Genomic DNA, 23943 nt, shown 5'->3' with positions numbered 1-23943 from the left:
TAAATTATTTTAAAAGAAATGTAGCAGTTATCCTTTGGCTTTCTTAATGGGTTCTTTATGGAGGCCAGTATTGACATCATAAAATTGTTGAGAAACAGAGGACTCTCTCTTCTACCATAACCTCTGTTGTTGAAGAAAAATATTTCTTTTCAAAATGAGAGGCTTTCATTGAAGGGCAAAAAAAAGCTTTTGGCTCATGTTTCTTTTTTTTCCACTAAGAAAAAAAATTAAGTACAACAGGACAGCTAGGAATGAATTAGCCAAATTTTTAATTTCATGGTTTTTTATAATATCCCATATAGTAGAGCCTAAGACCCTGGATGCTGTCCTGAGGCACTGCTTGGCCATTAGCCTTCCAGCTTCTGCTGGTGTCCCCCAGGGAGCAAGTCGAGTCTTACACACCTGATGGAAACAGCCAGCTTTTCCCTTTCAGTAGTGTAAGAATTTGGATCTGTGATATCAGAGATGGAGAAGGCATTAATGTAAATGAAGGTAAGTCAGCATCTTCATAACTGGCTAAGAAGAGTCACTTACAACAACCAACAAACAAGCTTTTTTTTTTAATTGTGAAGAACGCTAACATAAATGAAGCAGAATTGCTGTAAAACAAGCTGCTAAATTCGTACAAAATTCCCAATCCTTTCAAGCAGTTATAAAGTCAGGCTTAATCTCATGTGACCTCCCAGCACTAACAAGTGAGCTTTGTACAACTACTGGTCCGCAGTGGCAAATTTAAAGGCTAGCTCTATGACACTTAAATTCTTTCCTACCATCCACACCACAATTAAGAAGCTGCTGATAAATCATCTCCTTAAAGAGAAATAAAAAATCCAATTTTTAAAGTAAGGATTGGGTTTGTTTTATGTAAGAATTGGCCTGAAATTTAACACCTACTTAAGGTAGAAAAGATACAGTGCCAAAGATTATATTTATAAACTTAATTTTGGAGAGGTTCAGTTTACCTTAAATTGAAGGACACTGGGACCATGTTAGATTTAAAAGCCTTATGTTCCAAACCAAAATGAGAGAGGCCAATTTCCTGTCCTTAAAGCAACTGAAGGGTAAAAGCCTTAAGGCTGACAAGTCTTTTCCCCCCCTGTGAAAAACAAATGGGCAGTGCAATAAGATAGTTGTACATTAAAATAATTTTGTACATGTCTGCTCCAAACTGCCACAAATAAGGTACGTTTTTTGACGTCTGCCTACCCAAGCCTGGAATGGAGTTTTCTCAGACGAGTGATTGTGGCTTTGTCACCCAGGCCCTGGACAGCAGTTCATCCTCTAAGTGGGCCCTCTGTTCTCTAGGCACTGCCGGGTCCTCAGAATTGTAGCCAATAGGCCTAGACATCTAGGCCTCTGCCACAATCAGGTCTCTGGTGACTTGAAAAGCAGCAATGAGGGAACTCAGTTGAATCTTCTCATTGGTGCCAACGGAAAGTCTGTATCTAAAAGAAATTAAACAAAAGGTAAGAATAAGGAATACCACAAATAGCTGCCTTCTGACAAGAGAATAGAGATCAAAGACTGTTAAAGTGTATCCTGGACAGAATCTTGTGTGTTCCTCTAACATTTTCTTTTCTGCCCTCAAACACTGATTTATAAATTTGAACTGGTTAAGGAAAAACTAAATTAAAAAACAAATTATTAGTCATCAGTAACAGTGTTCTGAACTTTGTTGTAACTGTGTACAGACACCCAGAATTTGTGATAAAGGATTATATCTTCATCCACAAAATGCAATGAGAGGAATTAAGATTTCCTTCATGTGAACTAAATAATTTCATTGGGATTTTGTTGACATGTCTGTCGTGCTAAGGTCCAGTCAGTAAAGCACTGATTGGCAGTTCATCTTGCCATCTTTTAAGTGCCTGGTTGTTGAATGCAAAACCATAATATTCACAGTGGAGTGATAAGAAGTGACCTATTTTGTGAATGTGAATGAATGCCAGTGACCGAAAAATGACGAGTTTGCCTGTGTTATCTATTTTGAATCCAATGTTTTGTCTTCTTAAATGATAGCTGCCAGCTTCACTGGGGGCTAATAACAGTATTTACTGAGTCAGGCAAAGTGGAAAATTGGGTTTATGTTTACTTTTCCCCCAATATGCTTTAGCATGCCAAAATGCTTTAATAACAACTGGATAGCTGGTTGTCCCCAAATGACCTACATATCAAAAATTAAAAATCTGACTGAAATATCTCTCAAGTAACAAAAGCCTTTTCAGAATCAGTATGAGCAGGGCTTTATCTCAGATATGTAACTGAGTGCTACCTTTGTGTTTCATTCATGTTTAAAGAAGTAACTCATCCCTTCCCCACTTTCATTTAGTAACAGCACCAAAATTAGATTATCTGTGACTTAGACAAAGAAAAAGCTGAAACCAAGCAAATAGAAACAAAAACATCCATAGTAGGGAAAACAAGAAAATAATTTTAAAATTGGGAAATCAATACTCACTCAACGTCTGCCATTTTGGTTAATAAATGTATTCGAACTGAAGATGGAAAGTCAACTGAGGAAAACCAAAATCAAATGAGTGAGATATGCCACTCACTACCATTAAAAAAATCATAGACTACAATACGAGTTTAAACATCTAACAGTTAACACTGAATTTTTCTTGTGGTCTCAAGACTTATCACTAGCCACTACACCTATAAGAAAGTGAAAATGGTGTACATTTTCAGTTTTTATCCTACTGTGTGATTCTTTGTGATGTACCCAAAAAGAATACCAAACAAATTAGATTCTAAAAGAGAGAAAAACATAGAAGGCTCATCGACACTCCTCTTTTAGCAACTGGGTAGCCAGGAGTTAACCTGAATGTGGAGTGCTCACTCACTGTCTCAGTTTTTAAAACAAATGATTTTTTTTTCAATTTTATTGAAATTATTCACACAGCATACCAACCACCAAAAGTACACAATCACTGGCTCACAATATCAAAACATAGTTGTACATATATCCCTATGATCAAGTTTAGAACATTTTCATTACTCTAGAACAGAAATAAGAATGAAAAAATCCTCCCCTACTCCTTATCCCCCACTATTGTTGACCCATAGTAATGGTATAGTAAATTTGTTACTGTTGATGAAATAATAGTTAAATATTACTGTTAACCTATAGTTCATAGTTTGCAATAGCTTTTTTGCCCATATATACCTATACATTTGTAGTAATTCATAGAACTTATTTACATACATGACTTTAAACAATCACTATCAATCAAATTTACCTATAAAACATTACTATTTTTTTCATGCACAGATTGAGTTACCATCACTTCTATCGGTTACCAAACATTTAAGTTCAAACTCACTAACAATTCTGTACATATTAGGTAGCCACTCCCCCATCTCTAGCTTCTGTCTCTCCGGGTACCCTATTTTCTGCAATTTCCCCCCATGCATGTCTTACTCATCTAACCATAGACTGGATAAAGGAGATATCAGTGACAAGATTTTTATAATCACAGAGTCACAAGATAAAAGCTATATAGTTATACAACAAACAAGTGATTTTTAAAAGTTGGTTCATACCCAGCTCCCACAATTGGAGCAGAGCAGGGCTTGAGGTGACCGTATTTGGGAGCAGAAGTTAACATATCAGCCAGCCATGGAGAGGCCTCCAAAGGCATGGATGGAATCAATCATTCACTAACCAGACCGAGTCTTTCAGTCTGCAGTTGGCTGTTGTGGAGGAAAGAGCTTCTCCAAAAGGCTGTCCATTGTGCCACCTGGGGAGCTGAAAAGTAATATTGATGCCCAGATCCGCCCCCCTACCGCCCAGAGGCTGATTTAATTGATCTGGGTGATTCCTATGTGCTGGCAAGGAGAACCTCTTCTCTGTAGAGAATGTGGGAGCAAGAGTAGAACTTAAAATAGTTTAATTAAGACTACTTTGGTTTACAGGAAGATAGATCTTCCTTCTCCCTTCTTTTTGGGGGAAACATTCTTTTAGAAATGTGAATTAAATTATACTACTTATTGCTGTAAAACACACCCCTAGAGGAATAAAAATGTTAGCCTTCAGGAGTTTCTTTTCATTTTCTCCTACCAGCCTTTCTAGAGATTGAGTGTTTTTAGAACCAAGTTTTAAATAGTAGCAAGACAAAATAGTTGAAAATGAGGTCAGGCCTTACTTCTTCATTTCCATTTCTTGGCTTCAAGAATGAATGTGTTCCCATTCTAATGACCCTTAATCCCAAAGCATGTCTCCCCCACAGCTTCTAAAGTAGGGAATGATGTAACTTACCTCTATGCACAAACAAGTGTATCTCTGTCAGAATATCATGTAATGCCAGTCCTTTCAGAGTTTTCAAATCCATAATATCTAAAGAGGAACAGTTAAGGCAAAGGGAACAAATTCCAGAGCAAACATATAGCAGAGGATTTTGACAACAGACCTGGCAAGTGACTTTTAAAAATAGGAACTTTTAATCCCAACATAGCAATTTCTCTTTTCAATTTGAAGTGACATACGTGGACCTTAATTCTTATTTTTCTGATGTTTGCATCTTCAAGAAGGGATTTCTGCAAGATACATCTCCTGAGAAAAGAGTCAACTGTCATGTCTGAGAGGCTTCTTATAACTATACCTAGCTTTTAATTTCATAGCAAAACAAGAGTAACAATGACCACTTTAAAATGATGACAGGGCGGGCCACGGTGGCTCAGCAGGCAAGAATGCTTGCCTGCCATGCCAGAGGACCCAGGTTCGATTCCCAGTGCCTGCTCATGTAGAACTACAGAAGAACCATGAAAGTGACAAATTTTCCAACCTCTTTTCGGGCGGGCCACGGTGGCTCAGCAGGTAAGAATGCTTGCCTGCCAAGCCTGAGGACCCAGGTTCGATTCCCGGTGCCTGCCCATGTAAAAAAAAAAAAAAATGATGACATCTCCCATCCCCAGGCTTAACTGCTTTACTTCCATCTGTGAGTGAAGTTGCTGCAAGCCCTACCCAGGTCAAAGCCTTTCAGGAAAACTTTGGGGGTGTTAGAGACAAGCATCTGCTCCACCTCCAAATACCTTGCTCCTTCAGCAAGCTGACTGGAGGTGCACTTAGTCAAGCTTTGGCCAAAGGACGCATAGGTACCAGCAGGGACCTGCACTCCTAGTGTCACAGCCAGGCCTCGGGCACTTGTCACACTGTCCCAGAGGACATGAGAAAGGATACTTCTGTAGGCTGTGGTGAAGTCTTGATTCAACATCCAGTCCAGAATGTTGGCAATGTCTGATTTGAGTGGGTGCCCGGTGCAGGTATAGACGGTTTCCTCTGTCACCTTCCCAAAGGCCATATTGGTGCTCTGTGCAGACAGGAAGAATCACAGTGGCTGTCAGAGCAGCCCGTCAACCTGCACCAAGCTAAGAGGAAAGCTGCTGTGGCAGCCACACAGGTGGGCAGCAACATCACATGGAAATAGAGCAACGTGAACCTGTATTTTAACACTGGCAAGAATCGGCCTCTTCAGAAGATACTGCTTGCTGGCTGTGTGACAGCTGCAGAAACCTTCCCAATATTTTCCTTGTTTGCCACAAAGTATTCTTTCAGTGAAACAAAACACAGAGCCAAGGAATCTTTGGCACATTGTAAGACCAAGGTCCAATCATTTCTGGATTTCTGAATTTACAGAGTTGTTACTTGTGCTATTGTTTGTGTCTTCCCTGAAAAACTATTCTGCAGTAATCATTCATGACTGGCTGTGAATAGGACCATACCTGTAAAATGTTCAGGGCCCTTCGCATGTCCCCACTGGAAAGGGTGACAAGTGCTTTCATCCCATCTTCACTTATATCAACTCTGAAAGGAAATAGGCAAAAGGGATTTAGAGGCCCCACAAGAATGTAGGCATTCACCAGGGGAACAAGATGGCCTGAAATGATTAAGACTTTAAAAAGAATAACCGACTTAACACTCTCCTGATGTATACAATCTAGAAAGCACCCTGGTTTTTAGGGACTTGGCCTCATATAAGGAGTGACAGCCTACTCAAAATCTAAAATGACCCTTGTTCAGGATCAAGCATTCATCTCTCTGTTGTGCCACTAGCTCTGAATCGTGCTCTCTGGAGAGGAAAGTGCCCAGGCATAGTCATTGTGCCAAAGGACCTTCCTTACACAAGCTGCAGCTCGGGCCAACTACTTGCACGGCATCTGATTACACAGAATATAATGTCTTTGAAACCATCCCTTCTAGTCAAAAGAGGCTAGAGACATCTTAGCAGAAGGGACTCAGCAGCATGCAGCTTCCAATGACAAAAGAGTAGGAGGAAATTGGGACAGCTTCCAGGGGAGACGGATGGTATAAAGAAAAATCAAGAAAAGACCCAAATGACTTTTCTGGGGCAAAGGTCCATGAGATACCAGAGAAAATGGGAGTGGTTAACAGATCCTGATGTTACCTGGGTCATACCCTGAGCCAAGGCACTCTGCTGAGTATATTATAAACATTACCCCATTTCAATAGCTGAGTATTTTATAACCGTACCCCATTTAAATTTTTTATTTTTTTATTTTTTTTTATACATGGGCAGGCACCAGAAATCGAACCCGGGTCCTCTGGCACGGCAGGCAAGCATTCTTGCCTGCTGAGCCACCGTGGCCCACCCTCCGTACCCCATTTAACTATGTCAACTGGATCATTTAAATCAGCCAGTCATCCTACAACCCTACCCACACCACACTCAACTCACAAAGGCCCTCACCTTTCCCAGTTTTCAATATACTCACTTCTCTTTTTCTACGACATGTTCTAAGCGGGGAACCATGAGCTCGGGAGTCAGGGGTCCAAACCGGAACCTCGTACACCGGGACTGCAAGGCTGGAATGATCTTTGACAGATAATTACAGATGAGGCAAAATCTGGTATTCTCAGTAAATTTCTCAATCACTGGCAAGAGAAAACAAAATCACCTCACATCAAAGTCTATTCAGATTCCTCAGAGGACGAGGAAACTTTTGCACTTTTCTTGGTTGCCCGGAGTGTACAGAAAAAAGGTTTGAGAAAAATGCCAAGAAGCAGGGCTCCTGCCTGCAACACCAGACTGATCCTCCCCTTTCAAAAGCTGATAAGCCTGTCACCCACCTCCATGGGATTTTATAAAATGCCTCCTTTTTTAGGATGCCAGGACCCTGCTCCTCTTGCTATTCCATCCCATTAAACTGAGACCCAGTAATCTTGCACTTTTTCTTTAAATAATGTTAAGTGGATTTTGGAGGTTCCACCCTCTACTAGGCAGGGGACAGGGATGGCTTTTTGCAAGGCTTAGAGCACTCAAGAGAGCAACAAACCACACTAAGAAGTGCTTATGACACCAGTTTCACTCCTATAGGTACCCGATGTTCTCACACTATCTGCCCAGAATGACAGTCACTCTGCATAGCAAGATGCTGAAGAAAGGCTGCCAAGGATTCTAGACCAGAAGATATTCCAACCCTCCTCCTCCTCTGAAACATGTGCTGTGATCCACTCGTTCCCCCAGAAACACCTAACAATCATTCTTCTAACTGATTGCCTCAGAATCTTAAAGAGGGAAGTGACAAATGTCCTTGAAAAGAAATGAACAGCACTAGCCCCACACAAATACACGGGATATTTCCCTGCCAGATCATTTATGGCAAGAAGTGAAGAAATATCAGCTTTCTGAGTGCAAATAAACTTTATTTTTCTGGGTATTTTATATCTAAGGGTACATAGAAAGGTCTATCCGGCCACTTAGGAAAGAAATATTTTTCATAATTTCCTATCAGATGATACAAATTCCCAACCCTGAAATTGAATCCAGAGGCAACGAAGATGAAATGCCAATGCCTGGCCATTTTAAGTTGGGAGTTAAAAGTCCTAACTGGGCTTATGTTCTTAAGCTGTTGAGTGAGGAAAGCCCCAACATGGAGAGATTCTGCCTGGATCATATGGCGGGATACAAGAAGAAAAAATATGGAGATTTCTCTGAATCAGATGAATGAAAAAACATGCCATGATGGGTCCAAAGTTCCCTACTCTCCTTCTCCTAACACTCGTTAGGTGGCACCTGCTCTTGCCCCACTTCTTACCTCTCCTCAAGGCGTTCTGGGCATCCTGAGTCATGGCATCCGCTTCATCCAGGATTACTAGTTTAAAGCCTTTCCTGGGAAAACAAACAGCACTTACTAGTGATTTCTTCCCTCTCACTTCAGCTTCCAGGCACACGCCTACATCTTTTCATTTGTGCCACCAGTCCCTGTCTCTGAGAACTTTGACCAAAGCAGACATCTGTGGTTAAGCTGAGAGCAAAGGACCATTACTGCTTCAATCTCACAGGGAAATGAGGTCCAACTTCTGTATTTCTGTTACATGGTAGGCTCTGGTGCCCCCATCATTCTTCTGCAGAGCACCCTGTGACCCCATGAACCACCTTTTCCCACTACCTTCACTACTGCCTAAGTCTTGTATTGCATTTTAAAACAAACAAACACTATCATCCTAGTTATCCTTTTCCATTTCAATTTATTTTTAAATTCAAACTAGTTCATTCAGCCTTAGGATATAATCAATCCTCAATTAACTAATAAAATGAAGGTAACGCTTCCCTAAAATACTTGCTAATGCAGCTTAAGAATACTGTATTTCAATGTTTGCATTATAGCATCTTACCACCACCCCTACACTTTATCCCTTGTTTTTGTCTGCTATTGACAAAGTCCAGTTTTACCTTTACAAACTGATAACGGGAAGGAGCTAAAAAAATTAAACTCTATCATTTTACTGATAAAAATCTCTAGGGAGGAAAATATACAAATAATTCTTACTTAAATATTGTCCTTGTGCTAGCAAAGCTCAGAATTGGTCCTCGAACGATATCTATTCCCCGGTCATCTGATGCATTCAGCTTCACATGGGAGAGAAAAGCCAGAACAAAATACATGTTGGTGTGCAATCTATGAATTATTGGTTTTAATGTACCTTTTCTCCAATTCAGCTCAGCAACGTAGGTCTAGGTCTAATGACATCTAAGAGATAATCATTAAATACATATAATATAGTATATATATGTGTGTATGTGTTGTATATAGTATATATATATGTGTATGTGTGTGTTGTGTGTATCACAGGTGATGCCCTTTACATTCTGAAGAAAAACAACTGTTTCTCTCCTCCCTTTGAGGACATTCACTCTGACTTAAACTGAAGGAATAATTAACTGGCCTGGTCATACCAAACAACATCTCTGGCCTGAGCAGAACGATGTTAATTTTATCTACAACCCACAGCCACCCAGAGTTTACTAAGCTTTTAATACATTGAAGTAAGAATGCCAGTTAGTAGCAAGCTTCTAAGATCCACATCTAAAAAGTAAGTTGAATGTTTTTTTTTTTGCCTTGCAATAGACAATATTTGGCATTTTCTAATCTAAGTGGCAGTCTCAGTAGTACACAGATGGCATGCTCAAATTTGATAATTTGAAGAGAATTCAGAGATATTTAAAAAGGTGTTGGTGGGGAGTAGGAAACCACAGGGTTATACAATATCACAGGGACTACTGGGGCCCTGTTACCCACCCCAAGTTTGGGGGAGGGCATGGTTGGTGGCCCCTGGGAAGGGCTATGTGAAGGACACCAGCTACGAGGAGCTATGCCAACGGTGGGGGTATAGCCATTGGGACCCGGGAGGGTGGGGCCAGGGATTATTCCCCTCTTTCTCCCTGATCCCTGCTGGGGCCCCACGTAGTCAAGTCCAGCCAGGAGTCAGAGGGCACAGAAGCTGTGGACAGTACGGCTCGGCCTTCCCAGCAAGAATGGGGTAGAGAGATGCAGAGAATGGATCTGGAGGGGCACATGCGAGACAGCTAACAACTGAGTCACCATAAAGTTGCATTTGGGTAAATGTTGGCAAAAGCAAAGAAAAACTCCCAGCCCTCCAACTGCCCTCCTACTGACTAATGCCAATCCAGACCAAAATGACCATTACAGAAAAAAGGGAATTAACAATATCTTATCTCACATCTACTTCTTCCCCAAATGCTAGTGAAAAACTTACTTTTCAAGTGAAACTAAAGCTAGCGGCATGAAAGCTAGTACACTGGAGCCCTTAGTTATCTGTAGAGTAAGCATAATCTTCCTATTTACCTCCAGGACCATGGAGCCGAATTCTTTATCTTTGTATAGCTGTTTAGCACAGGCGAGGATGGTGGATGTCTTTCCCGTTCCTGGAGGACCATAGAGAAGCAGATGAGGCAGCCGGTCTTCACTGATAAATTTTTGAACTGAGGATCGGGAAGAAAGAAAGAAATCATCAGTCTCCAGGAGTTGCCTCATTCACTGTGAGGCCTTGAGTTGAATGCACTTAAATCCAATGCTATCTCAAATCAGAGGCAGACGCAGGAATGAAATACCTGAAGAGCTCAACTCTTAAAGCCACATTTCATAAAGCTTGATCGTATTCTTCAAAGTAATTACTCAGCAGAGATGACAGCACCAAGAAATTTATATAGTTTGTTCGACTAGGATAACAGGAACTGATATACGGATACTTACTGGTACTCAAAATGTCCTGATGAGAAATGAGATCATTCAGTGTCTGTGGCCGGTATTTTTCAACCCTGAAACACAATTTAGTATGAATTACAACATATATGAATGCAAGCACGTTTTGTGTTTGCAAAAGAATCCTTTCATACCCTAATTAAAAAAAGAGAAACAGCAACCCACTAAATTTTAATACAGTCCAGTGGTTTTCAACCAGGGGTGCTTTTGTCCCGCAGGGAATTTTTGGCAATGTTTGGAGACATTCTTGGTTGTCACAACTGGCTACTGGCATACAGGGAGGCTGCTAAACATCCTACGATACAAATGATTATAGAGCACCTCACCACCACCCCCAACACAAAGTATTTGGCTCAAAATGTAAAAGTGCTGAAGTTGAGGAATCTTGTTCTAATTCTACCTTTCTACCTATCTGCCTATAATCTCAACCTGCACTGACTATTTTAAAGTGAACTCAAAATTGAACTCCTACCCCAATTCCATCAACAGATGAATGGATAAACAAAAGGTGGTGTCTCCAGACTTGGGAATATTATTCAGCTATAAAAAGGAATGAAGTACAATGGAAGCTACAACATGGATAAACCCTGAAATCATCAATGCTAAGTGAAAGAAGCCAGATACAAAAGACCACACATTGTCTGATTCCATTTACACGAAATCTCCAAAATAGGCAAATCCATACAGACAGAAAGCAGATCAGTAGTTGCCAGGGACTGAGGGGAAGGAGGATGAGAATGACTGATTAACAGTTTGGGGTTTTCATTTGGAATGATGAAAAAACTCAGGAACTAGATAGTGGTGAATGTGCTTAATGCCACTGAATTGCATACTTTTAAGATAGTTACAATGGTAAATTTTACATTATGCGGTTTTTTTTTACCACAATTTTAAAAAAATGCACTCTTTAGGTAGCCTTGTGTGAGAGCTCGGGGCCCAGAAGCTATGTTTGAAGCAGTGGGCACACCAACATGTCCCATGGTTCCAGCACAAGTTTTGACTGCCACATTATTGTTTTTTCACCTGAGGGCCGCCTCCACCAAGCAGAATATGCTTTTTTTTTTCAGGCGCATGGTCCGGTAACTGAACCCGGATTTCCAGCATGGAAAGCGAGCATTCTACCACCGAACCACCTGTGTACCCCAGAATATGCTTTTAAGGCTATTAACCAAGGTGGCCTTACATCATACATGTCAGAGGGAAAGACTGTGCAGTACTTGTCACAAAGAACAAAGTATCTGACAAATTATTGGATTTCAGCACGGTGACTCACTTATTCAAGATAACCCAAAACATTGGCTGTATGATAACAAGAATGACAGCTGACATTAGATCCCAGGGAGGGAGGCTGCTATGAGGTATAGAAACGCAAGTATAGCTATGAGATTCCTGTGGACATGTTGTGTAAATGAACTGGAGATATTGCTCAGGTCTACAGAGAACGCTGAAATGAGGCCTCTTGGATGTTGCATGATTTTAATTGGTATAGAGGAAGAGCCAGGCCCTTAGGTGTGCACCTGTGATCCTGCAGGTTACTACTGTGGTTTAAAGCCACTGCAGCAGGAATTAAACAAACCAAGTCAACCAGCTTCCTTGAAAAAAAAAAAAGTAAAGAAGAAATCTGATTGGACATTTGAACAGACAGTTGAAACTGCAATTACACACCGGTCTCCTGTTCTATCAATTGATTCCAAACCCTCAGAAATAGAAGTTGGAGTTGTTACAGTTGAAAATCCCAAATTCAGGATTCTTCCAGAAGCAAAAACTGATGCTCACCTTGCCGCTCTAGCAGAGTGGGACTAAAGAAACTAAGTACTGTAATTTGTTTTCTGAATCCATGAAGCCACTTGCCTATGCGTTTGGTAAAAACAAACCAATATTAGGGAGGCCTCTGTATTGAAAAAGGAACCTCTCCACTCCTACCCCTGAAGTGATCAGGACTCTATAAATAAAAACAGTGCTTTATTTGGGGGATTGCGTAGGATGGAAAGGGAAATGCAGTCATTATACCAAAACAATTTGGAGTTTCCAAAATCTGGCCAAATACAACCAAAGCATCACTAAGCATATGGATGTGGAAGTAGGATGGTTAAGAATGCAGGCTCTGAATTCAGACCGCTTGGGTTCAAATCCAAGCCTATTTTCTGCCTTTAGGACCTCAGGGAAGTCATTTAACCTTTTTAAGGTAGTTGCTTCATCTGTAATATGGGAATAATAACAGTACCTACGTCCTAAGAGGTTGTAAGGATCACAAGATTTAACGCACGCCAAACCTCGAATTGGCTGTGTGTCGCAGCCGTTTTATAAATGGTAACTAAAAGGCGTTGGTACTTTATTGTTTAGCTTAGCTTAGGATTTGACCAATAACGGTTTTGAAGATTTTGGCTGTCGAAAGAGATGAGGGTAACTGGGCATGGAAACCAATGAAGGGAGTCAGAAGACGTGGGATCGAGTCCCTGTGCTGTCACCAGGTGCAAAAACAGCGTTCCTCTTCGGCAAGGAAACTGAGGGTGAGGGGAGACCTGGCAAAATTTTAAGGTCCTGAACAGAATGGAGAGGGATTGGAGAATTGGGGGATGTCAAGGCAAACCTGTGTGAGTTCCGCCCCGGCCGCAGGTGCGCAGGAGGGGTGAGGTGGGCCCGGGCCCTGCCACTTTCTACCCCCACCATCCCCTCCCGGTGCCACTGATTTATCTCCCACTGCGACCGCAGGCCTCCTCCTACCAAGGTAGGTTTCTGCTCTTGTTCGCCGCAGGCTGCTGCTGCTTGAACGCTGAGGTCTCCATGGTGGAGTGGGGTGGTGCAGTGACACGGTCCGCGGCGGTCGTCGATCACCCCCAAACGATTGCACAGCTCCCCTGCGCAATCAGACCCTGGGACCCCAGCACTTAAGAGTTCGCGCGCAAAAGCAACTCTCGCGAGACTTGCTTTCCGGCTTCCGACTTCCTCCTTCGGTCCCGCCCCTTCCGTTGCTAAGGAGCGGGTTGCCTGGTTACCAGGGGGCGCAGGCCGCCTGCCTCCCTCCAGCTCCGCCCTTGGAGCCCGCGCTGTGCTCTCTCCATGGCAAGCAGCTTCTGAACCCAGACAGAAGGAGCGGGAGAGGCGAGGCCGTCCCCTGAAGCCGCCAGTCATTATCATTTCAAGTAAGGGTCTCACGGTCAAGGCCAATTGAGCCATCCTCTGACACATCATCAAGGTTCAAACACTTACTGTTCAAAGAACCGAAAGCTGCCGGGGCTAAAAATTCCGGAGGAAAAAACAACTCAAGTGATGCGGCCAGTTCTTGAATACAGATGCCCATCTATAAAAAGGCTCCCAGTACCTTTTGCTCCCATGGTTGGGAGGTTCAACTTGAAGTTGAAAATCAACCCCAAACAAACACAACTCCAAACTGCCTGTCTCCCGAAGCCTTGTCTCACCCCCAACAGAATTTACAGAGGATGAACTTCCAGAAAACAACCCCAGGGTGAAAACGAGACAGGGCCCTAGTGATCTGAAGATACTGAAGAAAATCGATATCAAAATGTTGGTGCTTTTTCTTTAACCTGAGGGGATAATGAATCATTTTTTTCTTTTTCTTTCTTTTTTTTTTTTTGTTGGCTTGCATTTCCCAGCAGCGAGCATGTATTACATCTGTAATAAAGTTGTTTTGTTCTTTTTTAACAATATGTGCAGAAAGGCAGGATTTACTGGGAGGAGATGAGGCTGGTCCTGGTGTCAGTAGAGTTCTGATGGAGACTTAACTGCATTCTTTGCACCTGATTACATCACTGCCACCTGCTTTAGAACAGGATAGAGGGGCAGTGGGCAAATATAAGGTAGCAGGTATACCTTTATCCTGGCTCTTACCTGGGGACCCAGAAGTAGCTTCAGATGTAGCTTGTGGTATGACAGTGCCCCGATCCCCTGCTTCCTCTCAAAGGCAACTTTAACAAGGGCAGCTGGGATCGTTTGCATGCCATCTTTTCCGCTTAGTCTTGGCCAGGTTGCTTCTCTCCAAGAATGCCTTCTCCAAGGTGGTTCTGAGGATTAGATGAAATAACACCTAAAGCAGCCGGCATAGCCCACACAGTGCCATCTCAGTCTCCTTCCTTTCTAACACACTTTCCGCTCATCCTGCTCTTGTTTCAAAGACCCCTCCCTCCCAAATCTAAAGGATTGGATGGCATGACAATGTTACAACTGGCCAGCTGCTGAGAGGCCTTTGCATTAGAAACATGAAGCCACCACATCCTTGAGCTGGAAGGTGCAAACAAGATTGGAACAAGATTGCTGGGAAGTGCAAGCCAACAAAAAAAAAAAGAAAGAAAGAAAAGAAAAAAAGTGATTCATTATGCCCTCACGTTAAAGAAAAAGCACCAACATTTTGATATCGATTTTCTTCAGTATCTTCGGATCACAAGGGCCCTGTCTCGTTTTCACCCTGGGGTTGTTTTCTGGAAGTTCATCCTCTGTAAATTCTGTTGGGGGTGAGACAAGGCTTCTGGAGACAAGCAGTTTGGAGTCTGTGTGCACCTGTTGTTCAGTTTGCTTGGGATGCAGGATTCTTCTGGGTGATGTTATATCACATATTTACGAAGTCCTCTATTCTGTAGCTCCCTAGTGGATTGTAAACTCTTTGAAAGCGGGGCATTTGACTTATTCAGCACTATACTCCTGGTACCTGAACAGTGCCTGGCTCAAAGGAAGCATCATTCATTGTTCAATGAATGAATGAATGAATGATAATAACTAATATTCATTGAGTAATTACCATGGCCCAGACATGGCTCCAAGTGTGTTGTATTTATTATATTCACTCAATCCTTGAACAAGCACAAGTTACTATCATTGGCCTCATTTCATAAATATATAAAGTATCTTGCTCAAATTCTAAGCTCACAAAAGGGGCAAAACTGGATGTTAACAGGACAATCAGATTCCATAGCCCAAACTATGGAACTACATTAGTGGTTCTCAAAGTGTGGTCCTCAGTCCCACTATATTAGCATCCCAGCAGAACTTGTTAGAAATGCTAATTATCCCTCCTCTCCCCCAAACCCACTGAATCAGAAGCTCTGAGGGCTGGGCCCAGCCATCTGTGTTGTAACAAACCCTCAGGGTATTCTGAGGCACTCAAGTTTGAAAACCACTTCACTATTGCTTCTCAGTCCTTGAGCTCTACATGACTTCACTTTCTAAGAAAAAGAATGGGCAGCCACGTGAGTACTCTGGAAAAGCAAAGCTATACTAATAAATGCCATTTGTAGGGGGGGGGGGGTCTTTGCTTGTTCCTGTTTTTGCTATTGAGTAAAGGTATAGTCCTTTGGGAAAATTACTTCATAGCTCTTTGGACCTCAGTATTTGCACCTGTAAAGTGGGCAGAGAGTAAAGAGTAAACTAGATCAGTGACTCAGCCCTGGCAGGACATTAAAATCACCAAAAATGCCAATGCCAGAACTCCACATCAGACCAATTAAATCTGGCCTCAGGACAGGACCAGGCATTGGCATTTTAAAAACGCTCCCAGGTGATTCTAACATTCAGGCCAAAATTCAACAAACACTGAAAAAGCCTATTATGGCAAACTTACTACCCTTGCCACTGATTGCCTTCATGTAAACACATGACCCAGTTCTGCCCAGTGAGAGTGAGGGGAAGTCAGCGGGTGTTTCTGGAAGATTTTTTTCTCATTACTAAGAAAAAATTTGCTGATGTTATCCCTGGATGATCTTTGGGTTCTTTCCCAATACCAAAATGTTATCACTTTAAAGGAAAAGGGAGCAATACAGACCAGAGTTACAGACCCAAATGCCTGGAAGTTAATACAAAAAGAAAGAAGTTCGGGAGGAAAATCTGCTCTGCCTCAAGGGACAGAATTTGTGGAAGGACGGCTTCAGCAGAACAGGAATTTGAGCATCAAGATATTGGATAGCTTGCAGACTCTCAAGCAAGGCTGGGGAACTTCGCTTGGAAAATGGGCAGGGACAAAGACAGGCCATGCAACCGAAACCATGGTCAAAATTACTCCACGGAACCAATCTAGAAAGGAGACTGCTGCTGCGGTCTCTGGACCCTGTCGCTTCCCACGCCCCCACCCACCTCCAGAAATTGGATCTCACTTTCATCACTTCCACTGCCAGAAAGAATTCTCCAGTTCTTTTCTGTCCCGGGTTCTTCCTAAAACTAGCTCTCCATCTAAAAGCCTAGGGGCACATGCCTAATTGGCCAAGCCTGTGACTCAAGCTTGTGAGTCCCAGGTTTATAAGTTTCAACGGTGGGAAATGACATCTGCCTCGCACCATGACCACAACATGGGGACACCCCAAAACATAGGGGAGGGGTTCAGATGCTGGAAGCCAAAAGTATCATTAGCATCCATTATGCAAGAATTCAGCCAAAAGGGACAGCAGCCAAAAATTGCCAGTTCTGATTTTTTTCAAGAGAAACCAGAACTTTGGATTTTTGTATAAAATACCTGCATTTTAAATGTTGGCAGCTAATTAGAAAAAAAAAAAAAACACTGCTAGCCAAGCAAAAACACTGTACAGGTTTGTGACTTTTGATTTCAAGGGCAAATAGGCAGGCAAAACATGTATTTCTTCTTACCTTCACCTGTCTGATTTTTAGTCCTTCTGGAAGATTAAAGAGCCGGTATCTTCATGTGAGTCGTGACGTTAATGAGCACAGGCTCAAACTTATTATATCATTGAAACCAGATTTCAAAATGCTTTAAATAAAGGATCAAGTCCTGGAGATGGCAGGATCAGACATTACAAACAAAATTACCAACGAGAAGTATTTGCACTTGAAATTGGATTAGGAAAGGGGAGCCCTGGATTTTATTACTCTCAGTTTGGAACAAACTTGGCTTTGGACACAGCACTTAACTGCCTTCGTTTATTTTTAAGACTTGTTCATAGGAGGGAATGGGATGTGAGGCTATCTTTGGAAGATGCTGGCAGAAGAAAATCAAACTGGGTCCTTCTCCTGGTGAAATCATGTTTAAATGAAGAGCAACAACTTGAAGGAGGAATAAGTCTCAGAGGACAATTGGAAGAGTAATACAAGGGACAGAAGGTCCTTCTTCTTTGGTGACATCCACAATCTCGTGGATTGATTGGGGCTTTAAGTTTTTGGGTCTTGGAGGCACTGGTCCCCTCAACTACTTTCCCTTGTCAGAAGCCCAAGAATTCCCCCCATCAGTCCGTAAGGACCCTAGTTCACCATACCCTAAACATTTGTTGATTGAATAACTAATGCATATTTATTTATCGGTTCCTGAATCTGATTCTACATCTGAAATTGAAAGTATGACTTGCATGCATTTTCTCCATGACCACCTGGGTTCAAGAAAATTCACATTTCTTCATTTCCCTAATTTATATAGCTCTGGTTCAAGGTCTTCTGCCAATGCTCCCTCAGCCAAAGTGCTTTGGAAATTCAGTCTCTTGGGTTTTAGGGGTTAGGCTTCTTCCCTTCTCTAGGATTATTCAGGAGGCCTGGGAAGTTACAGGAAAATAGACCAGAAAATTTGGGGAAGAGACTTTAGCCTTCGGTTCTTTATGTTTTCTCTTTGTCCAGACTAGAATGATCCATTGGAAGATGGGCAGCTCCGCTGGGAAAAATGTCCCTACCCTTAGCATTCAACTGAACCACCCAGGACTTTTGCCATCACTCTTAATGCTGCTGAATTTGGGGCTTAGTCTTATCTGTATCACTCCTTCGAAGTCCTTCTACCTACCCCCTCCAGGAATGTTATGGGAGCAGGGCATGCTACTCAAAGTGAGGTCCTGGCACCAGCAACATCTGCATCTCTTGAGAGCTTGTTAGAAATGCAGAGTCTCGAGCCCCACCCCAGATGGCCTGTTCAGAATCTGATTTTAATAAGGTCTCCCAGTGATTCATGGAGAAATGCTGGGCACCGCTCAATGTATCTCTTTGCCACCATTCGGCTCCTCACCCAAGATCTGCTTCCATAGTGCTGTCCCTAGTGTCCTGGAATCCTCCAGGGAGTTGGGCCGCTCCTCTCTTGTAGGACACTCCTGCCTCCCCCACTTTATGGCGTATTTGACAATTCAGCTCCAATTCCCAGTGTGCTCAGTAGTAAAGCTCCACCCAACTAGGCAAGCCCAACCCTCCAGGAACCTGGGGCTTAATTGCTTGGAGGAAAAAAAAATCCCCTTTAATCTTTTGAGATGTAAAAATAAGTCAAAGTCAACTTTTCGTTCATTTTTATTCTGTCACAGTGACAACAGATCCTTTAGGCTGGGAAAAAAAAGTTTTTTTCTTCTTCTGGAAACTTTCCTGATTCTTCCTACTTTGAATCCAATATGACTGCCCTGGACCAGAATCTCTGGGATCATCAAGATTAAAAAGACACAAAAGTATTAATAAGGAGGTGGTGGAAATATGGTTATATTATCCTGGCTCTGTTTGGTATTGGGTCAGCCATGGACCACTCCCCCTTTGGGTTTGTGAAATTGAAAGTACAAAGACAAAGTAATTAGGCATGTAATTGTCGTAAGATCTATGTACAAAACACGGGAGGCCCAACTCCACCCCTCTCTCACCAGGGGATAAACGAAAGTGAGAAATGGACCTTAATACTGGCAAAAGCCTGTAGATTCTATAGAAGAATGAATAATAATAAGGAAATGCAAATTACCATCATTATTTACCTTGCATGCCAGAGTTACACAACACTTTATTATACAGTAGGTGCTGCACAAAGAATGCTATTTATAGGCACTTCATCTTCTTCCTCCAATTCCCTGAAATTCACTGTTTCAAAGCATCTGGCCCAAGTTCGATGGCAATGTGATAAAAATAAGTATATATTTTAAATAAATGTAATGCTGAGCAGTAAAGCAAGAGAGTATAACTGAAAATTGAAGGGCCAAGGCTGCTCCAAGTCAATCTGGAGGAAAATTTTAAACTTGAAGATATTTCACATGTTTCAAAGATCTTGACAGTCAATATATTTTTGAAAATTTTTTTGACTTAAGAAAAAGTGATATTTTCATTTAAGAGAAGCACCTTTAGAATTCAGTCTTCTTCCAAACTAAACAGACTTGTTAGGTCTACAGGAAATTATAATATTTGGCATGTTCATTAATATGAAGATTAGACAATCTTGAAAAAGTCTTAAAATTTTAAAGGTCATTTAAAATACAGATTTTTAACAAAACTGAACAAAAGCAAATTTCTTTCTTAAAGCGATATCTAATTAAAATTCCCTGAATCTCATGGAAGTAGATTATTTTGTACCCTCTGCTTTAATTTTTCTCTGAATTTAAGGGACATAGACAAAAATAACATATTCAATATATCATATTTTGGCTAATGCCGACCAGAACTGGCTTGTTAAATATTGGTGATCTTCAGTTTGTGCCAATTGATTAATTTAAAATATTTTCTTAATGCTAAATTCAAATAAATTCTTGGTTTTGATACAACTTCTAATTTTCTTCTGTTGCTCAGGTGATTTGAAATTATAATTGCGAATACATTTTGCAAAATTAGCACATAAAAGGGCATCACTGAAAACATTTTCCATTGCATAATTTCAAATTCCATGGAAGTGGTTGGCATATTTGGGTAGTCGTGCAACTTAATTCCATACGTACATATTTCAAAATTATCCATCTGTTTAACACCAGGAAGGGTTTCATTGGTAGGATCTCGGTGTACCCGAATGTGGAGAACTTGGTGTTATAAAATTTGCAAAATCAAAATCGTGTTATTTCTTTAAAAACAATTAGTAGGATTAGAGAGTTATTCCAAGCCTGCAATATGGTATTATCAGAACAAGAAAACAAGATAATTTACTGTATTCATGTCTCCCCATACTCCATGGTAGCAGGCGGATCACTTCAGGGAATGGTGCCATATTAAGGACTGAGTATGGGTCTCTGCTGTTGGTAGACTGGGCAGTTAGCAGTGGCTGTAGCCAGGTCAGTCGTGGTGAGTAGAAGTCTATGTTGCTGAGTCCATGTACAACCTCCATCCCGACTATTATGGCCACTTTGTACTGGGCAATGACAGGAATGGCTAGGGAAGAAGGCCAACTGGTATCCGCAGAACAGGTCATCTTATTCATTTGGTTATTAAATCTTCCTTTGCTGAAGCCACCCACTGATCAGCATCCATGTGGGACGCAACTATCGTCAAGGTTTTGGCCCACTCAGAAAGGTCTATCCCCATACCTCTTCCCTAGTCCTGTTTGTCACCAATTTTCCAATCATATTCCTTCCAAGTCTGACCAGCCAGCCAGACCATTGATGACAGCGCATGAATCAGTATAGAAAAACACCTCTAGCCATTTCTCCTTTGAAACGAAATAAATGACCAGATGCATTGCTCAAAGTGGTGCCCACTGAGAAGATTGCCCCTCACCACTGTCGTTCAGAGACATCCCAGAAAGAGGCTGCAGTACTGCAGCTGTCCTCTTTAGGATAGTACTTTCATATTGTGCAGACCATCTGCAAACCAGGACCTATTTTGCTCTTCCTCAGTCAATTGATCGTAAGGAACTCCCCAAGACACCATAAATCTGGGCTGGGAAGAAAAGGTAGTGTGGCAAGAGTGGGGCCATGGACATTTGGGCCACTTCCTCATGTAACTTGTACCTTTGGGAACCACTCAAACCCTATTTTGTACATAATACTTCCATTTTTTGATGGAGTGCAACCATGCACATCCAACTTTTTGTACGGCTTGGTGGGTCAGACAAAACCCAGCTCATGATGGGCCACTCAAATCTCGTGGTAGCTAGGTGGCCCATGGTTAAGCATTCAGTCTCCACGAAGGCCCATGGCAGGCCAGAAACTAGTTCTCAAAAGGAGAGTAGTTATCTGCAGAGGATGGCAAGGCTTAGCTCCAAAATCCTGAGGGTCTGCATTGTAATTCTCTCATAGGGGCCTGCCAAAGGCTCCAGGCAGCATCCCTATTTGCAACTGAAACTTCTAGCACCTTTGGATTTACTGGATGATATGGCCCAAGTGGCAGAGCAGCTTGCACAGCAGCCTGGACTTGTCACAGAGCCTCCTCTTGTTCCCATTCCCACTCAAAACCAGCAGCTTTTCTGGTCACTCAGTAAATTGGCCAGAGTTGCACACCCAGATGAAGACTATGTTGTCTCCAAAATCCAAAGAAGCCAACTAGGCATTGTGCCTCTTTTTTCGTCATAGTAGGGGCCAGATGCAACAGCTTATCCTTCACCTTAGAAGAGATATCTCGATATGCCCCACACCACAGGACACCTAGAAATTTCACTGAGGTAGGAGTTCCTTTTATTTTGGGGGGATTTATATCCTGACCTCTGGCATGCAATTGCCTTACCAATAAGTCTAGGGCAGTTGCTACTTCTTGCTCACTAGGTCCAATCAATATATTATCATCCATAGAATAGACCAGTATGGTGTCTTGTGTTAGGAAATGATGATCAAGGTCCCTACAGACAAGATTATGACATATGGCTGGAGTGTTGATATATCCCTGAGGTAGGACAGTTGCTGGCCTGGCTAGCTGAAAGCAAACTGTTTCTGGTAGTCTATACTAAAAGCAATTGAGAAAAAAGCATTTGCTAGATCATTAGCTACATACAAGGTACCAGTGGCTTGTGTTGATTTGCTCAAACAATGATACCATATCTGAAACAGCAACTGTAATTGGAGTCATCACCTGGTTAAGTTTATGATAGTCCACTATCATTGTCCAATATCCATCTGTTTTCTGCACAGGCTAAAAAGGAGAGTTGAATGGGGATGTGGTGGGAATCACCATTGCTGTATCTTTCAAGTCCTTGATCATGGTGCTAAGCTCTGCAATCCCTCCAGGAGTCTGGTAGTACTTTCAATTTACTATTTTGCTATGTAGGGGCAGTTCTATTGGCTTCCACTTGGCCTCTTCCTACCATAATAGCCCTCACTTCACAAGTCAGGGAACCATTGTGGGGATTCTGCCAGTGGCTGAGTATGTCTGTTCCGATTATGCATTCTAGAACTGGGGAAATAACCACAGAATGGGCTTGGGGACCTACTGGACCCACTGTGAGACAGACCTGAGCTAAGACTCCATCAATCACCTGACCTCCATAAGCCCCTAGTCTGACTGGTGGACCAGAGTGACATTTTGGGTCTTCTGGAATTAACGTCACTTCTAAACCAGTGTCTAATAATCCCCCAAATATCTGATCATTCTTTTTCCCCAGGGCAGTTATCCTGGTAAAAGACTGTAGGTCTCTTTGGGAAAGGCTGGGAGGAAGATTATCAGTATACATTTTTGGAAGTGTAATAGGGTTCTACCCCAAGGGGACCTGGCCTTCCTCTCATAAAAGGGGCTCTGGGTCTGTAAACTGTCTCAAGTCTGGAAACTGAGTAAGGGGCCGTGACTCTCTGCTTTTGTAACTCAGATTAAACTTCTGAGTTCACTTGACCTAGAACTTTTCTGCTTAAACAGATCAAGTAAGAATTTAGCAAACTCCCCATCTTTTTCACTTCTATAATCTACTAGCCAATACCATAAATCTCTGCAAGTCAGATTATTTTGCCTGCTGCTTTCTGCTTGCTGTCCATTATGGTGGCCACGCCCCCCTCGTATTTGGCAATTGAGTGCTGCCGCTTGGCTTCTGCCAACCTGTGAGCCTATCATCCCCATTGTGTTTAAGGATTCCAGTTCAGTGACAGCAGTTCCCACAGTAACATCTGACCTATAGAGAAGAGGGACCACAGAACTGTTCAGAGATAATGGAGTTAATCTCACAAATTTATTTCTCACAGTCCTACTGAAAGGTATGTCCTCTGGATATTCCTGGGGTATGTGAGCAGAACTTACCATGGTAAATCCATTCTAACATTCCAGCCTCTCTAAGCCTTTGGATTCCCTCATATATATTACAGCAGAGCAGTTCTGACATTTCAACTTCACTAATGTGGACCAGCTTTTGGTCCGTGTTTCAGCCAACCACCCAAACAAATTGTTAATGCCCTTTCTAACCCCTTGCACTACAGTATTGAATCCTGAATCTCTGCTTTTAGTGGACCCATAGCAATAACTTAAGCCTGATTCAACTTTGTATTTCTTCTACCATTATCCCACATGCAGAATATCCATTGCCATACATATTCCACGGATTTCTATGTAGATTGGAAAACTCATGCAGTTCTTTTGGAGTTTAGCATAACTTCTCATGGGTCACACTCTTGTACTCAGCTTTTAGGGCCTGTTGGGACTGCAGTCTAGTTATAGGCTGGAAGAAAAAAGGGGTTGTGGTGGTGGGTCAGAAGAAGAAGCCAATTGCAAGCCAATTAACCCAAGGCATTCTGTTGCAGTTTCATCTGGAGAAACAGGCTTAAGCTCACCAAACAGAAGGGTGAGGACTGTTTGCTCAAGGCAGGTGGTTACAGGTTTATCCAGCACAGCAGGGTTAATATCTTC

At 42.1% G+C, this 23943-nt stretch overlaps 1 protein-coding gene, 1 long non-coding RNA gene and 1 pseudogene across 3 annotated transcripts in view; 2 read left to right on the top strand and 1 right to left on the bottom strand.

Annotated features, from left to right (window-relative positions):
- Window positions 1-246: 246 nt before the first annotated feature.
- RFC5 (replication factor C subunit 5) lies at window positions 247-13454 on the bottom strand. Of its 2 annotated transcripts, XM_077159950.1 has the most exons (11): window positions 13249-13453; window positions 10516-10580; window positions 10108-10244; window positions 8791-8870; window positions 8056-8129; window positions 6733-6892; window positions 5722-5803; window positions 5180-5309; window positions 4259-4336; window positions 2459-2513; window positions 247-1445 (listed from the first exon to the last, which is right to left on the bottom strand). In XM_077159950.1, the coding sequence occupies exons 1-11, from the start codon at window positions 13308-13310 to the stop codon at window positions 1349-1351; spliced, it is 1020 nt and encodes a 339-aa protein (XP_077016065.1). In that variant the 5' UTR covers window positions 13311-13453; the 3' UTR covers window positions 247-1348. The 2 variants fall into 2 exon arrangements, with proteins under 2 accessions (XP_077016065.1, XP_077016066.1); XM_077159951.1 differs by lacking the exons at window positions 247-1445; window positions 2459-2513 and adding an exon at window positions 2546-3748 and having other exon boundaries at window positions 13249-13454.
- Window positions 11496-12327, top strand: LOC143682276 (proteasome subunit alpha type-6-like; annotated as a pseudogene).
- A 53-nt stretch (window positions 13455-13507) lies between the features above and the next one.
- LOC143682275 (uncharacterized) overlaps window positions 13508-23943 on the top strand; it is a 30732-nt gene continuing 20296 nt past the window's right edge. The window contains exon 1 of the long non-coding RNA XR_013175064.1: window positions 13508-13667. This is a non-coding gene — a long non-coding RNA (uncharacterized LOC143682275). The remainder of the gene's footprint in view (window positions 13668-23943) is intronic.

Source organism: Tamandua tetradactyla, chromosome 5 (assembly GCF_023851605.1).
Source record: "Tamandua tetradactyla isolate mTamTet1 chromosome 5, mTamTet1.pri, whole genome shotgun sequence".
NCBI lineage: Eukaryota > Metazoa > Chordata > Mammalia > Pilosa > Myrmecophagidae > Tamandua > Tamandua tetradactyla.
The sequence above is the reverse complement of the archived record's forward strand: the minus strand, read 5'-3'. Positions and strand labels throughout refer to the sequence as shown.

What these genes read in the sequence shown, in the direction of transcription:
- RFC5 (XM_077159950.1), bottom strand. Translation starts at nt 13,310, where the DNA reads ATGGAGACCTCAGCGTTCAAGCAGCAGCAGCCTGCGGCGAACAAGAGC. An exon ending in CCAGAACGCCTTGAGGAGAG is followed by an intron (nt 6,893 to 8,055) that starts GTAAGAAGTGGG and finishes TTCTCTTGCCAG; the next exon opens with TGATTGAGAAATTTACTGAG. An exon ending in CTTCACCACAGCCTACAGAA is followed by an intron (nt 4,337 to 5,179) that starts GTATCCTTTCTC and finishes GTTCCTCTTTAG; the next exon opens with ATATTATGGATTTGAAAACT.